The 12,849-nt window shown below is 47.2% G+C and overlaps 1 protein-coding gene across 13 annotated transcripts in view; it reads left to right on the top strand.

The window, feature by feature from the left end:
- SMARCA4 (SWI/SNF related BAF chromatin remodeling complex subunit ATPase 4) overlaps positions 1–12,849 on the top strand; it is an 82,265-nt gene that overhangs the window by 34,125 nt on the left and 35,291 nt on the right. For all 13 annotated transcript variants that reach the window (XM_039873157.1, XM_039873156.1, XM_039873155.1 and 10 more), the window contains exons 14-18: positions 2,820–2,941; positions 3,259–3,409; positions 4,782–4,945; positions 10,367–10,433; positions 11,452–11,562. In XM_039873157.1, the coding sequence (XP_039729091.1) occupies positions 2,820–2,941; positions 3,259–3,409; positions 4,782–4,945; positions 10,367–10,433; positions 11,452–11,562 (615 nt within the window). The remainder of the gene's footprint in view (positions 1–2,819; positions 2,942–3,258; positions 3,410–4,781; positions 4,946–10,366; positions 10,434–11,451; positions 11,563–12,849) is intronic.

Below are 12,849 nucleotides of genomic sequence, written 5' to 3'. Positions count from 1 at the left end.
GTCATTGTATCTTCCTGAAGTGTTTAATGTTTTATCATTATAGAATATCTGTCTTTGTCTCTAGTAACATATTTCTTGTTTTAAAGTCTATTTTGATTAATATTAGTGGAGTCACTCTCCCTTTCTAAAGGTTACTGTTTGCATGGTATATTTCCGTTTTTTACTTTAAATCTATGTGTTCATTTGAATCTTAAATAGCAGATAGCTAGATCTTGATTTATTATCTAGTATGACAGTGTCTGCCTTTTGATTGAGTTTTAGACTGTTCACATTTAATTTTTGATTTGATTTTGTTTACATTTGCCATTTTGCTATTTGTCTCCTCTTTTTTGTTCCTCTGTTTCTCCTTTACTATCTTTTTTTGTGTTAACTATTTTTTAGTATAGCATTTTATTTCTTTAGGTGTTGTTACCCAACTTTTTATTTGCTTTATTTATTTGCTTTATAGTCACTGTGGGGATTACAATATTTGTCTTAATTTATCAAAGAATAGTTCAAGATTAATAATAACTCCATTCTGGTAAAATGTAGAAACTTTGCTCTGATATAACTTCTTTGCTCTTTTGTGCCATTGTCACATGTATTATATTTATATTACATGCAGTCTTCTATTAATGCTTTACGTAATCTTGTGCCTTAGTCTAAAGAAGTTAGAAGAAGTAAGGGAAAATATATTAATAGAGTCTTTTATTTTGGTCCATGTATTTACCATTTCCGATGTTCTTTATTTCTCCTTGTGGATTCGAGTTACTGTCTGCTGTCATTTCCTTTCGGCATAAAGACTTCTGTTAGCATTTATCCTAAGTCTTGTTTGCTAGCAACAGATTCTCTCAGTCTTTGTTTATCTGGGAAGGTATTTCTTTAGCTTTCATTTTGGAAGGGCAGTTTAACATAGAATTCTTTGTCGACAGCCTTTCCTTTCGAATGCGTAGTTCCACTACTTTATGACCTCTTGTTTCAGATGAAAACTTAGGCACCCATTGTATTGATTTTCCTCTATACTTGATGCATTTTTCACTTCCTTGCTTTCAAGATTTTCCATTTGTCTTTGGCTTTTAGCAAGCAGTTTGTGAACCCTCTCTTTGTGTTTATTTTCCTTGGTGTTTGTTCAGCTTTCTGGCTGCATAGTTTCTTGTTTTCTGTTAAATTTGGGGAGTTTTATCTTTTCTGTCTTCTATTGAGATTCTGAATTTATCGATTCATTGTGCTTACAGATGGTTTCCTTTAGTTTTTTGGACGTGTTTATAGTACCTTTGAAAATATTTATGATATTAGTTGGCTTCGAAGATTGTATGTTGACTCCAACATTTGGGACTAGAGACTGGTTCAACTACTTTTTCCCTAAGTGCTTATCACACTTTACGCTTTTTTGCTGGTATTGTAATGTTTAGTGGAAGCCTATTTTAGCCACTCCAGATGCTGACTTCACCCCTGGAGGGATTGTTTTGGTGATATTGTTTGTTTGCCTGTTTAGTGATTTGCCTGGGCTGAATCTGTGGAATTCTTTTCCCTATGGTGTGTGCTGCTTTTGGCATCTCTGCTCAGTATATTGTTTTGGTTTTAATCTCATTTTTAGTTTTAATCCTGGCTCTCAAGGAGTGGGCCATGTTTTTTCATAACTTAGTAGTCATCTAATGATCGGGCAGAGACTGTGCTCAAACATCTAGAGCCAGTTAGGCTTCTGTCTCCGGCCAGTGGATCGTCATGAATAGGGGAAACACTTTCCAAGTTTGGGCCATTTTCAGGTCTGCACTGGCATTTATTTCCTGCTAGGCCCTGTCTCCTTTTCTCAGCACATCGTCACAGTATCATCCAGGAATATGCTTTCCCAGTGACAACTGAGAGACTCACCTCCGTCTGCAGTGCCACTGGCATGGGCATTGCCCGCTGCCACAAAATGACTAAGTCCCCCATCAGCTTCAGCTGTTAGTTCTCACATTCTACTCGGCAGAACCTTCGTGACGGAGCTGGGAGTGGGACAGGTGGAAGCATCCCCAGTAAGAACACTACCAGTTCCAACTCTTCTTTCCCAAGTTCAGTGGTTTTTCAAGCATTAATACTTCTCAGTCCCCTAGAGCTCTTAAATGATTGCTTTTGCTAATTTCGTCATAAAGTTTTATAACAGTTCCATTATACATAAAGAAAGTAATCCACTGGGATTTTGTATCATTTATACAGGAATACAAGGATGGTTTAATATTGGGAAATACAATCGTGTATTTTATCAGCATATGCAAAATCCCTTTATCATCTGCTCAGTAAAGGCTGAAAAATCCCTTTAATGAAACAATACTCATACTTAATTTACAAGTTTATAGAAAACCTCTTAGTAAACTAGGATGCCTGTCATCAGTATTATTTGATATCTTTAGGAGTTTTAGTCATGTTATTAAAGCTGGAAGTAAATGAAGAACAGTAAATATTGAAAACTGGCTATAAAATGTTTAATACTTAGAAAATCCATGAGATTCAAGTGAAAAACTTCTTGAGTAGGTTGGACAAGGAATAAATGTGTAGTATACATTGTGTAATGAAGGCCAGGGACATAAGGAATCTACTCTTGGTAACAGAAGTACAGAATACCCTGAGATAGCCTTAAAAAGGAGTGTCTGGGCTCTGTGCAGGGAAAATGAAAAATAGAATACTGAGCAATTAAAAGAACATGCAAAGAAGAGTCATGATATGTTCCAGGATAAGAAGAGGGTGTGGGAATTGTAAAAACATCACTTGCTACCAAAAGTATGTTTTACCCCTGGGAGCCTTGTCGTGCCCCTTCCCCGTGGGGTGACCTGAAGTGACATGGGTTTGTCTGTTGGTAGGAGGAGGAGGAAGAGCAGCCTCAGCCATCACAGCCTCCCACCCTGCCCGTGGAGGAGAAGAAGAAGATTCCAGATCCAGACAGTGACGACGTCTCCGAGGTGGACGCCCGGCACATCATTGAGTAAGGCACCCCTACACACTCCCGCTCCACCAGCTTCTGGTGAGGGGATGCCGGCAGGACCCTTAGAGTCCCAGCTTCTCCCTGGATGGCAGTGTGGGACCACAGACAAGGGTCCAGTCTTGGCACCCCGCTCCTCAGATTAGTGTTTACTGCCTTGCCTGTCCTTAGAGTATCTAGGTACACTTCTGTTTACCTTTTGGTTCAGGTTCAGGTCCTGGGTCATCAGGCAGAAAGGGCTGCTTCAGAGTCTCATGTCAGAAGTACTTTGTCACAAATAGGAATGTGTGTCCTCATGTTGCAGTTCTGTTTGCTTCCAGGAATGCCAAGCAAGATGTCGATGATGAGTACGGCGTGTCCCAGGCACTCGCTCGTGGCCTGCAGTCCTATTATGCTGTGGCTCATGCCGTCACTGAGAGGGTGGATAAGCAGTCGGCGCTTATGGTCAACGGTGTCCTCAAACAGTACCAGGTGAAGCGGGAGGGCAGGAGGAGGCATTGCCCAAATAGTCTCAGCAGACGGGTTCCCAGGTTGTGGGAAGCTGCTGAAGTCAGGCAGACCCAAGTTCATGTTCCACTCTTCATTTTTGGATACCTTGCTCTTTCCCTCTAAGCCATAGTTTCCCCATCTGTAAAGCAGAAACATGATCTGTTAGGTTAGCCACCAGGAGGAAATGAAGCAGTATAATATATCAGTGTCTGCCAGGTGCCTGATCTGTGCCAGGCAGGATGGCAGCATGTTCTGTGCTGTTAGCTTCTCAGTCCCCAAAAGCTCTGAGTAGGCACTATCATCCTCTGCATTACGGGGCTGAGGAGCAACTGAAGAACGGAGAGGTACAGTGAGTCCCCCAAATCACATAGCTCTGGAGTGGCAAAGCAGGACAGGACCCGGGTGTGGGCGGACTGGTGCTTGGTCCATGTTCCCGGAGCTCTGTGAGAGTGCGAGGAGTGAGAGTTTGGATCCCAGGAGCCAGCAGCCCAGGACTCAGCCCTTCCTTCTGCGAGGGTCAGGTGACGCTGGTGCTGAAACTTTTTGTCTGGCTTGGTTGGAACAGCCAACAGTTGGAGCTGCTCATGGTAGAAATTTCTTTATCTGTGGTCCCTCATCCCAAGCTCATCTGTAAGCTCCCAAATGGCAGCTGGTTTATCTCCAACGTCTCCCTGAATTTCCTTTTGGTTGTGATCCCTGAACCCCAACTTTCCTTGAAAGCCTCCATGCCAATATCAAATTTTAAAGAGACAAAGCCAATGACCAGTGGAAATTTCCAGTGGCCAGTGTAATCAAAGGAATCAGAACTGAGCCAGAAGTTATTTCCTTCATCTTTTAGAAAATTTCCAAATTTTTTTTATAATATTATATTCAATTTGAAATCAGTCTCCTTTTTAAGTGCCTGTATTGCAGAGCGCTCACAAGCTTTGGAAAGCTTTGACGTGACGGTTAAGCAGTTGTGGCCATGTGGTGGTTTCATCAGCAAGTTCCCCCAAAGCCCTAACGCTCTCCTGAATCAAGTGTCCCATGGTTATGGGCAAGTGTGTCCTGGTACGCTGCATGGCTTGGTGTCAGGCAGTGATAGATGGGCATTGTAACAGTTAGAAACTTAGCTGTTCAGATGTGAACTTGAAAAAGAAATACACTGTACGTATATTATTAACGCAGCAACCTGCTTTGATTGGAATGATTGCTGAGGAAGAGGCTAAGGAAAAAGGAGAGGGGTGAATCAAAGCAAAATACTAGATGAAGCTGGCCGTGGGCAGTTGGTGGCTGGTGTACACGAGTCTCTGAAGTACGGGGAACGCTCCCGAACCCAACCGGGCTTCAGTGCTGGCCACCTCTGTGCTTGCAGATCAAGGGTTTGGAGTGGCTGGTGTCCTTGTACAACAACAACCTGAACGGCATCCTGGCCGACGAGATGGGTCTGGGAAAGACCATCCAGACCATCGCGCTCATCACATACCTCATGGAGCACAAGCGCATCAACGGGCCCTTCCTCATCATCGTACCTCTCTCGTAAGTGCGCCCACTCTTGGAGGCCCATGAGTGTCTGGCAGGACGGTCTCCCAGCCTTCACTCAGACTCCCGTGTGTTGGTTTGCTCGGCTCCCCTAACCAAGTAGCACAGCCTATTGGCTTAAACAACGGCCATTATTTTCCTGGAGGCCATAAGTCTGAGAACAAGGTGTCTGCAGGGTAGGTTTCTTTTGAGGCCTCTTTTTCCCTCTGTCCTCATACGGTCTTCCCTCTATGTTGTCTCTGTCCTAATTTCCTTTTCTTATAAGGACACCACTCATTGGATTAAGGCCCATCCTAATGACCTCATTTTAACTTCATTTCAACTTCATACTCTCCAGATAGAGTCACATTCTGAGGTCCTAGATGAGGCCTTCAGCATATGGATATTAGAGGGACACTGTGCAGTCCACAACAGCCTGCCTGTGGTTTTGAGGGCATGATAGGAAAGGGGTGGCCTGCATTGTCCATCCTTATCTCAGTTGGGGCAGCTCTCACCAGGATATCCGTAGGGTTCTCGTCAGTCCTGCAGACCAGCAAATTCCACACAAATGAGTCACAGGAGTGGAAGATCCTCCTGCTAGAAGAATGGAATAGAGCTGTTTGAGCAGACACTGTTCCCATTCCCTACTGGTGGCACTGGAGCCCTTTCAGTCACATCACAGCCTGGCCCAGGCGATAACATACGTGTGTGGTGGGGCCTGGGAACCCAGACAGCATCGCATGGAGGCTCTCACTCACCACCTCTTTGTGCCACTGGCTTCTTCCTCCCTGCAGATACTCTCCGGGTCCAAGATTCCACCAGCCACTCTAGGCAGCCCTCTTCCCAACTCAGCCTGTGCCACAAAATGTCTCGCCTGCCCCAGGGTGTTTCCAGAAGTCCCAGTGCCACTCATTGACCCAGCTCTGGTCACATGTCAGACACCAGTCCAGTCACAGGCCTGGGAGATGTTCTGCTTTGTTGTGACTCGGCTTCTGCGTGTACTTGGCCTGGCCCTGGCGGGGAACCTCCTTCAGTTTGGCCCAGCGCTAAGGGGGATCATGTCATCAGATCAGCAAACGAAGGGAAGAACGAGAACTAAGTGCTCATGTTCTCCTGCCTTTAAGACAGCCAGGCCTCCAGTGGCCACGCACCCGCTGCTCGGGGGCCCAGAACTCTCCCAGAATTTAACTTGGAAAAATTGATTTCTTCTTTCTGCCTTCCCTTCCTCATGGTGGCGTAAAATGGGCTGCCTCCTCAGGCTTCATGGAGAGAGCTTCCTGGTGCTGCCGGAGGCCTCCCTCCCTCGTGGTCAGGCCAACTTGCTTCTCAGCTTCCTGCCGCACTTGCCCGCACGCTGTCTCCCAGCACTCCAGGGGCTGAAGTCCCCTCTCTCTATTTGTTCCCCTGAGGTGTGACTTCTTCTTCACTGGAATAGCACTTTCATGTGCTATTCTGCAGCCTGGGTTTTTCGTTTTTAACTTTTCATTTTGAAATGATTTCAGACTTATAATAATTGCAAAGATAGTATAAAGAATTCCTATATACCTTTTACCTGACCTTTTACCTGTCCTTCCACATCTTATATAACCCCAGAACGATGATCAGTACTGGGAAGGAATAATAATTTCTTACTGTTAATGAATCTAGAGACCTTATTCCAATATCTGTTTCCCCATTAAGAACCCTTTCCTGGTCCAGAATCTTACTTTGCCTTTTGTTGTCACATCTCTGTGACATGTCTGTTACATTTCCCCAGTCCATCTTTATCTTTCATGACCTTAACACTTGGATCATGGTCAGACATTTGGTAGACTGCCCCCAGAGTGCCATGTGCCTATTTCTGAAACTGGCGAGAATCCTGCAGGTGCTACACTGTGCCCTCGCGGCCTCATGTCAGGAGGCACGAGGTACCCAGAGGCCCCATCACATAGGATGGTAACTTTGATCTTGGTTATGTGGTGTTTGCTGGTTTCCCGACATAAACCTAAAAATTTTCCTTTGTATCTTGTTAAGTTACAGCCTTCTTTTGGGAACCTTAGAAACCATACAAATACCCCATTTCTCATCATACTTTCCCAATAATTTCAGCTTCTGTCAGATGAGTCTCACCTGAAATGGTTACTAAGGGAGATGCCAAATAGTGGATTTCTCTTTCCATCGTTGCCTCCACGTGTGTGGGAATTCCTCTGTGAGGAAGTACTGTCTCTTCTCCCCCATTTTTCTCTTTGTTATGATTCTTTACATCACAGTGGGCTCTATCATTATTAACACCCATAATGGACGTTATCATTATTTATTTTGTTCCTTAAATCCAGATTTGGCCCGGGAAGACCCAGGTAATTTTAATATGTCTCCGACATTGTATTGTGGTGGTGGTGGTTTACTTTAGAATACTTTTAGATTTATGGAAAAGTTGTGAAGATGCTCCAGAGAGCTCCCAGGTACCCTCCCCTCAGTTTTCCCTGGTGTTGATAACATCTTATGTGACCATGTTATATTTGTCACAATTCAGGAACCAGCCCTCGCATGCTAAACTCCAGACATCATTTGGAGTTCACTGGTTTTTCTCTAAGGTCTGGTTGCTATTCCAGGATTCTGTATTACCTTTAGTCATCCTATGTCCTTAGCTTTCTCTGGTCTGTGGCTTTTCCTCAGACTTTGCATATTATTAATGACTTGGTGGTTTTAAGGAGGACTGCTCAGGTGTTTTGTAGGGTGTCCCTCAGTCTGGGTCTGTCTGGTGACATGGGATGATGGATTTGGGGGTAAAAGACTAGAGACGAAGTTCCCCCTTATCACATCATATCAAGGGCAGTTACTGTCAATATGATTTTTCACTGTTGATGTTGACCTTGGTCACTTGGCCTAGGTAGTGTTTGTCAGGTGTCTTTGCTGTGAAGTTTCTCTTTTTTCCCCCCATACTTACTGTATGCTGAGGAAAAGTCACTGTACTCAGCCCATACACAGTTATGCTCTACCTCCTTGAGGTGGAAATAGATACATAAATTATTTGGAATTCTGTCCAGAAGATTCCTCTCTTCTCTCCCAGTCGTTACCTTATTCAGTCATTTCTCTCAGTGTGGACTCAGATATTTATTTTATACTTTGGGCTGTATTCCAATCCTAGTTTATCTGTCTTGTTGCTCAAATCCTTCTAGCTGTAGCCATCGGGAGCTCTTTTAGTTGGCTTCTCGGTCCCTTTGACTTACCCCCATCACTGTGGAGTGTTTGGAGCAATTATTTGCTTTTTGGCACCCAAGGATTCTCCAAGCTCAGCCTGTACATTTCCCACCCCAGGCCTAGAATCATCCTGGTTCACGTTATTAGAGAATGGAATTGAGACCTGTGTGCTGGGTGTGCGCCTTGCTTCTAGGGTGTCTCAGTGGACAGCACTTGGATATGTGTGCATGTGCGCTAAGCCTTACATACACGTATCTAACATCACTGCCTCGTCTGGCCACCTGTATCTCTGTTAAGCTAAACCCATGTTCATACTCTGCCTTCCACTCTGCTAGGACCACACGTTTCATTCGAGGGCTTTCTTGTTTATTTGTTCATTCCCTTGTACATAGACAACACTTTCAGAATCGTTAACCCATGAGAACCAACTTTACCAACTAGAATATTGTGTTCAGATTCAGTTCTTTTCGTCTTTAGGCTTACACTTCCCGGTTAAAACACCTTTTCCAGGGTTATTTAAGTAGGCTCCTTTCCTCTATTCCCTTCAGTGAGGTTATGCCATGTGTTTATCTTCAGCCTTTTACACCCACTCACACAAGGGTCCACTCTGTCACATGCTGTCTCCTCCAGGCCAGAGAAGTACCTGTGCCCCAGAGAATGTTTATAGACTTCGAGCATCCAGCCGTTCCATTCACTCGCTGAGATGTGCAGCTCTCTACCATGAGTTGACTTGACCTGTTCCCCATCTTGAACTCTGTCTCCCGCCTGTTGCCTCAGCCCTACTCCTGACTCTCCTTTGACTCTCCTCCCGTTCTACTGCACATGCTTCCCATACGTCAAGCTTCAGCCCCTGGCTTCTCTCTTTTGGGCTGTCCCCTGTTGCTCCCTGCAGCAGAAGCCAGACCTCAGTGGCTGGACCAGGGAAATCCTGCTGATCTTCAGTAAAGGGAAGCTCAGCCAGGCCATCTGAGGTAGGCCCAGTGACTCCAAGATGCCATCGCGGCCCCATGCTCCTGCAGTTTTCTGTGTAGTATCTTTAGCATGTGACTTCTGCTGTCAGCCTCTTACCTCATGGTTGCAAGATGGTTGCACTCCCTCCATTATCTCATTTCAGTTCCCAGCATAACAGGCAGGGCAAAGGGCAGCGAGGGCATATGGTAGCTGAGTCAGTCTACCCATCCCCCAACCTCCTTTAAGAGCTCTCCCTGCCTTTCACCCCAGCAACTTGAGTTTCCTCCTTATTAGCTACAACTGTGTCCACGTGGTTGGCCCCAGATGCCAGGGAGCCTGGGAGCTTGGGAGCTGTAGGTTTAAGGTGGAGACAGCACCACGATTACAGAACTACTTGGAGGGAGGAGCTGGATGAACCAGGAGCAGTCTCTTCCACTCAGCCTTTGAGTTCTGCCCTCATGAACCACCCAGTCTAGACTTTTGAGTGCGTTCCCTCCCCTACTGAAAACTGTGTCCCATATTTCTCTGAGAATTTGCCCTCTGGTGTCCTTGGCTTTATTGTTGCCATCACCCTCTGCTGAGGCTCTGTCTCAGTCCTGAGTGAAGTAGGCCGCCTCACCAATCTGCCTGCCTCCACTTCTGGTCACTGCCTGTCTCACTCCTCACTTTCGCCTGCCCCCACGTCCGGTCACTGCCTGTCTTAGTCCCCCTTCTTCTTGGCCTTGATCATCCCCTGTAGGAGCAGCCACAGGTTCTCACTCTCCCACTGCTCTCATTCTCCAGCCCTCCACCGGAGCCCAGCTTGCTCAGTCTTCATTCTGTCTCTTACTGGGCTGCCGTCTTTATTTCGAGGTGGCGTAAGGATGCAGGTGGCTTCCCCTGTACCCTCAGGTCTCCATAGCATGGTCTCTAGCACGCTTCTGAATCTGAAAAGCAGCACTGTGAGTCTGCATTCTTCCTGGCATCAGGTTGGAAGCACATGGCATATTCTCGTAGGGGCTATGACCCCACAGTGGTGACAGAGGACTGGTCTCTGAGGTCCAGCTCACAAGTACAGCCGTCTCTGGCGTCCCGGCCTCAGCCCAGGCTGACCAAGCCTCCTCCCTGTCCCTGTCCCCACCGCCACAATTTTGTGTGTCCCTGTTTCTTCCCCTCGCCTTGCTTCCTGCCATTGGAGATGGTCATTTGCTCCTCTAACTCTGAGGGTCATGTCCACATCAGCCTCACTTCCCAGTGGACATTGGAGTGAACAGTGAGCTGTTGTTGACTGAACTAGAACCTGACTGGTTCCTTTCTTGTTTCTGTCAGAACGCTGTCAAACTGGGCATACGAATTTGACAAGTGGGCTCCCTCTGTGGTGAAGGTGTCGTATAAGGTATGTCACGGCCTGAGGAGGTGGATGTGGGCAAGGGTGGAGTAGAAGAGTGGGGAATGCAGATAAGTGAAGAGAGAAGTCAGCTTGCATTAATAACGTGAGGCATGTGTGCACCTTTTCCCGTGTTATACACATGGGATCGTGCCCTTAATAGGTCACTTATTTATTTGGGGTAGTAAGGCTTATTTTTTTAAGCGAAGTTATGCATTAATTTATGGAATCCAGTGATATTGATGCATTCACTGAAAGATTTCATTATTTTCATCCGTGCTTCGGTTAAAACTCACGTTGACTTACCTGGATGATTTCACCCTGTGAAATGGGGACTAATTGTGCCTGTTGTCCTGGTGGGGAAACTGAAGCAGACGGGGTCTCAGATGGCCGCTTAGTGGCAGAGCCAGGTTATCTGCATCCAAGCTCTTCGCCCTGTGCTATGAGGCTCTTTGCCCATGATGGAGAGAAGGGGGTCCTGGCAAAGGGAACGGCATGTGTGGGGAGAACTTAGTACACTTGAGGAGTTAAGAGCAGTTCTAGTAAAAAGCTAGGGGACCCAGCGAAGATCAGTCTGTCTGGAATATGAGCCTGGAGAAAGCTGGGGCCCTGGCCACATGGGTGAGGAGTTTGAAACTAGGGATGCCTGGGCAGATAGGCTAACTGGGGAGAGGTGAGAGCTGCCATCATAGAGTGACCTTGGTGGCTGGTACTGAGTGAGAGGCACTGATGGAGAAGCCCTGGTTTCCAGCTTGGAGGCCTGAGATGGGACCCAAGAAGAGGTGTGAGGGATCTGATTGGCCACCGGGACTGGGACAGACGGTACAGACAGCAAGCCTCCCCAGTACCCAGGCTACCGATGGCCCACATGCCTTTCTTTGCTCCCTGCAGTTGGCCCTCAGCATATTGGGGTCGGAGGGCAGGAGCCAGCAGCCTCACCCAGCCCTCTTCCCTCAGCAGGCTGCTGTGGCCCAGCACCCTCACAGGCCTGGGATTCTGATGTGTACATGTCTTATCTCCCTCCCAGGGCTCTCCAGCAGCCAGACGGGCTTTTGTCCCTCAGCTTAGGAGTGGCAAATTCAATGTCTTGCTAACGACATACGAGTACATCATTAAAGACAAGCACATTCTTGCAAAGGTAGTATGTCCTTGTGTAAAACACCAGGTCTGGGTGCTCAGTGCTGTCAAGGAGCGTGTGATCCTGTCCCATCCAGGATAGTTGTGTGCATCACACTTCCCATCTTTTCAGAATGCCTTGCAAGTGATTTTTCAATGAGTGAGTGTGTGTGTGTGTGTGCAGGTGTGTGTGTGTGTGTGTGTGTGTGTGTAAGGCCCCGGTCAAGGTGACCCTGGGTTTGCCTCTTTGATTGTCTGTGCGGCACGTGGGCTACCCCTCCTGGGTTTTCTGCTCAAATAGCCTGGTCACACAAGGTGTGTCCCAAACTGCCTGCCTGCCTGCAGTGTCCCTGGCAGGGCTGTGGTGAGGCCAGCCTGGTCTCTACCTGTTTCTAGAGGCTTTTTCCCTCCTTGCTGGCTGTGCCTCCCCTACCATAGCCACAGGAAACCAACCCATGACTTGCTCTGAGGCCCTGTGTGGCCCATCAGCCTTGGGCTGCTGGGCCGGCACGTGCAGTGGGGGCTGTGCAGGCATCTGAGCTGATGTGTTTGTGACGGCGGCTCTCGTTAGGCCACAGTGAATTACTGAGGACATACTGTGACCCAGATGTAAAACAGCTTTTTTTTACCTGCAAAAAGCTTGTTTCCTGGGTTAGGGAGGTGTCCAGGTTGAAGATGATACACCTGGTCTCACCACTAACCATCCTGGGGAGTGGAGTCTACAGCAGAGTCTGCGACCCAAGGACAGAGATATATTTACATGTTTCCACACTTCGAGGCTTGGTCAGAATGACAATATCCAGTACCTGTGAGGCCTCCCCGAGTCTACAGATAAGAAAAATGAGGCCCAGGGAGCAGACGTCTAGTGTGTGGGTCTCCCTCTGACTCAGTACAAAGCCATCCTGTGCTTATCTGCAGTGGTTTTAATTAATGTAAATGTCCTGGGCTGGGGGTTTTCATGGGAGATGGCTGTTGCACGCCTCTCCCCATCAACTCTGCCTCTGACATGCAGCGCCTCACTCAGGCCTCACTGTGTCCCCAGGAGGCTGAAGTGCAGGGCTCCCATGCCCCCTGGCAGTCGGCATCTAGCCCGTATGCATCAGGTGTGTGGCCACTGACGGGCCCTGGGCATAGGCCCAGCCCTCCAGAGCTCACACTCTGAATTTGCCTTTAGAGGTACAGCGTGCTGATTGGAAAATGTACTCCTTACCCCACCAAGTGCCCTGTAGTCCCCCAGTCCCCCACCCCAGGGGGTCTCTGGTCAGCGAGGGTATATGTGGTTTGGGGATTTTTCAGTGTTATGTACTAG

Source organism: Pteropus medius, unplaced genomic scaffold (assembly GCF_902729225.1).
Source record: "Pteropus medius unplaced genomic scaffold, Ma_sr-lr_union100, whole genome shotgun sequence".
Taxonomy (NCBI): domain Eukaryota; kingdom Metazoa; phylum Chordata; class Mammalia; order Chiroptera; family Pteropodidae; genus Pteropus; species Pteropus medius.
This window is presented reverse-complemented; position numbering and strand designations above follow the sequence as displayed.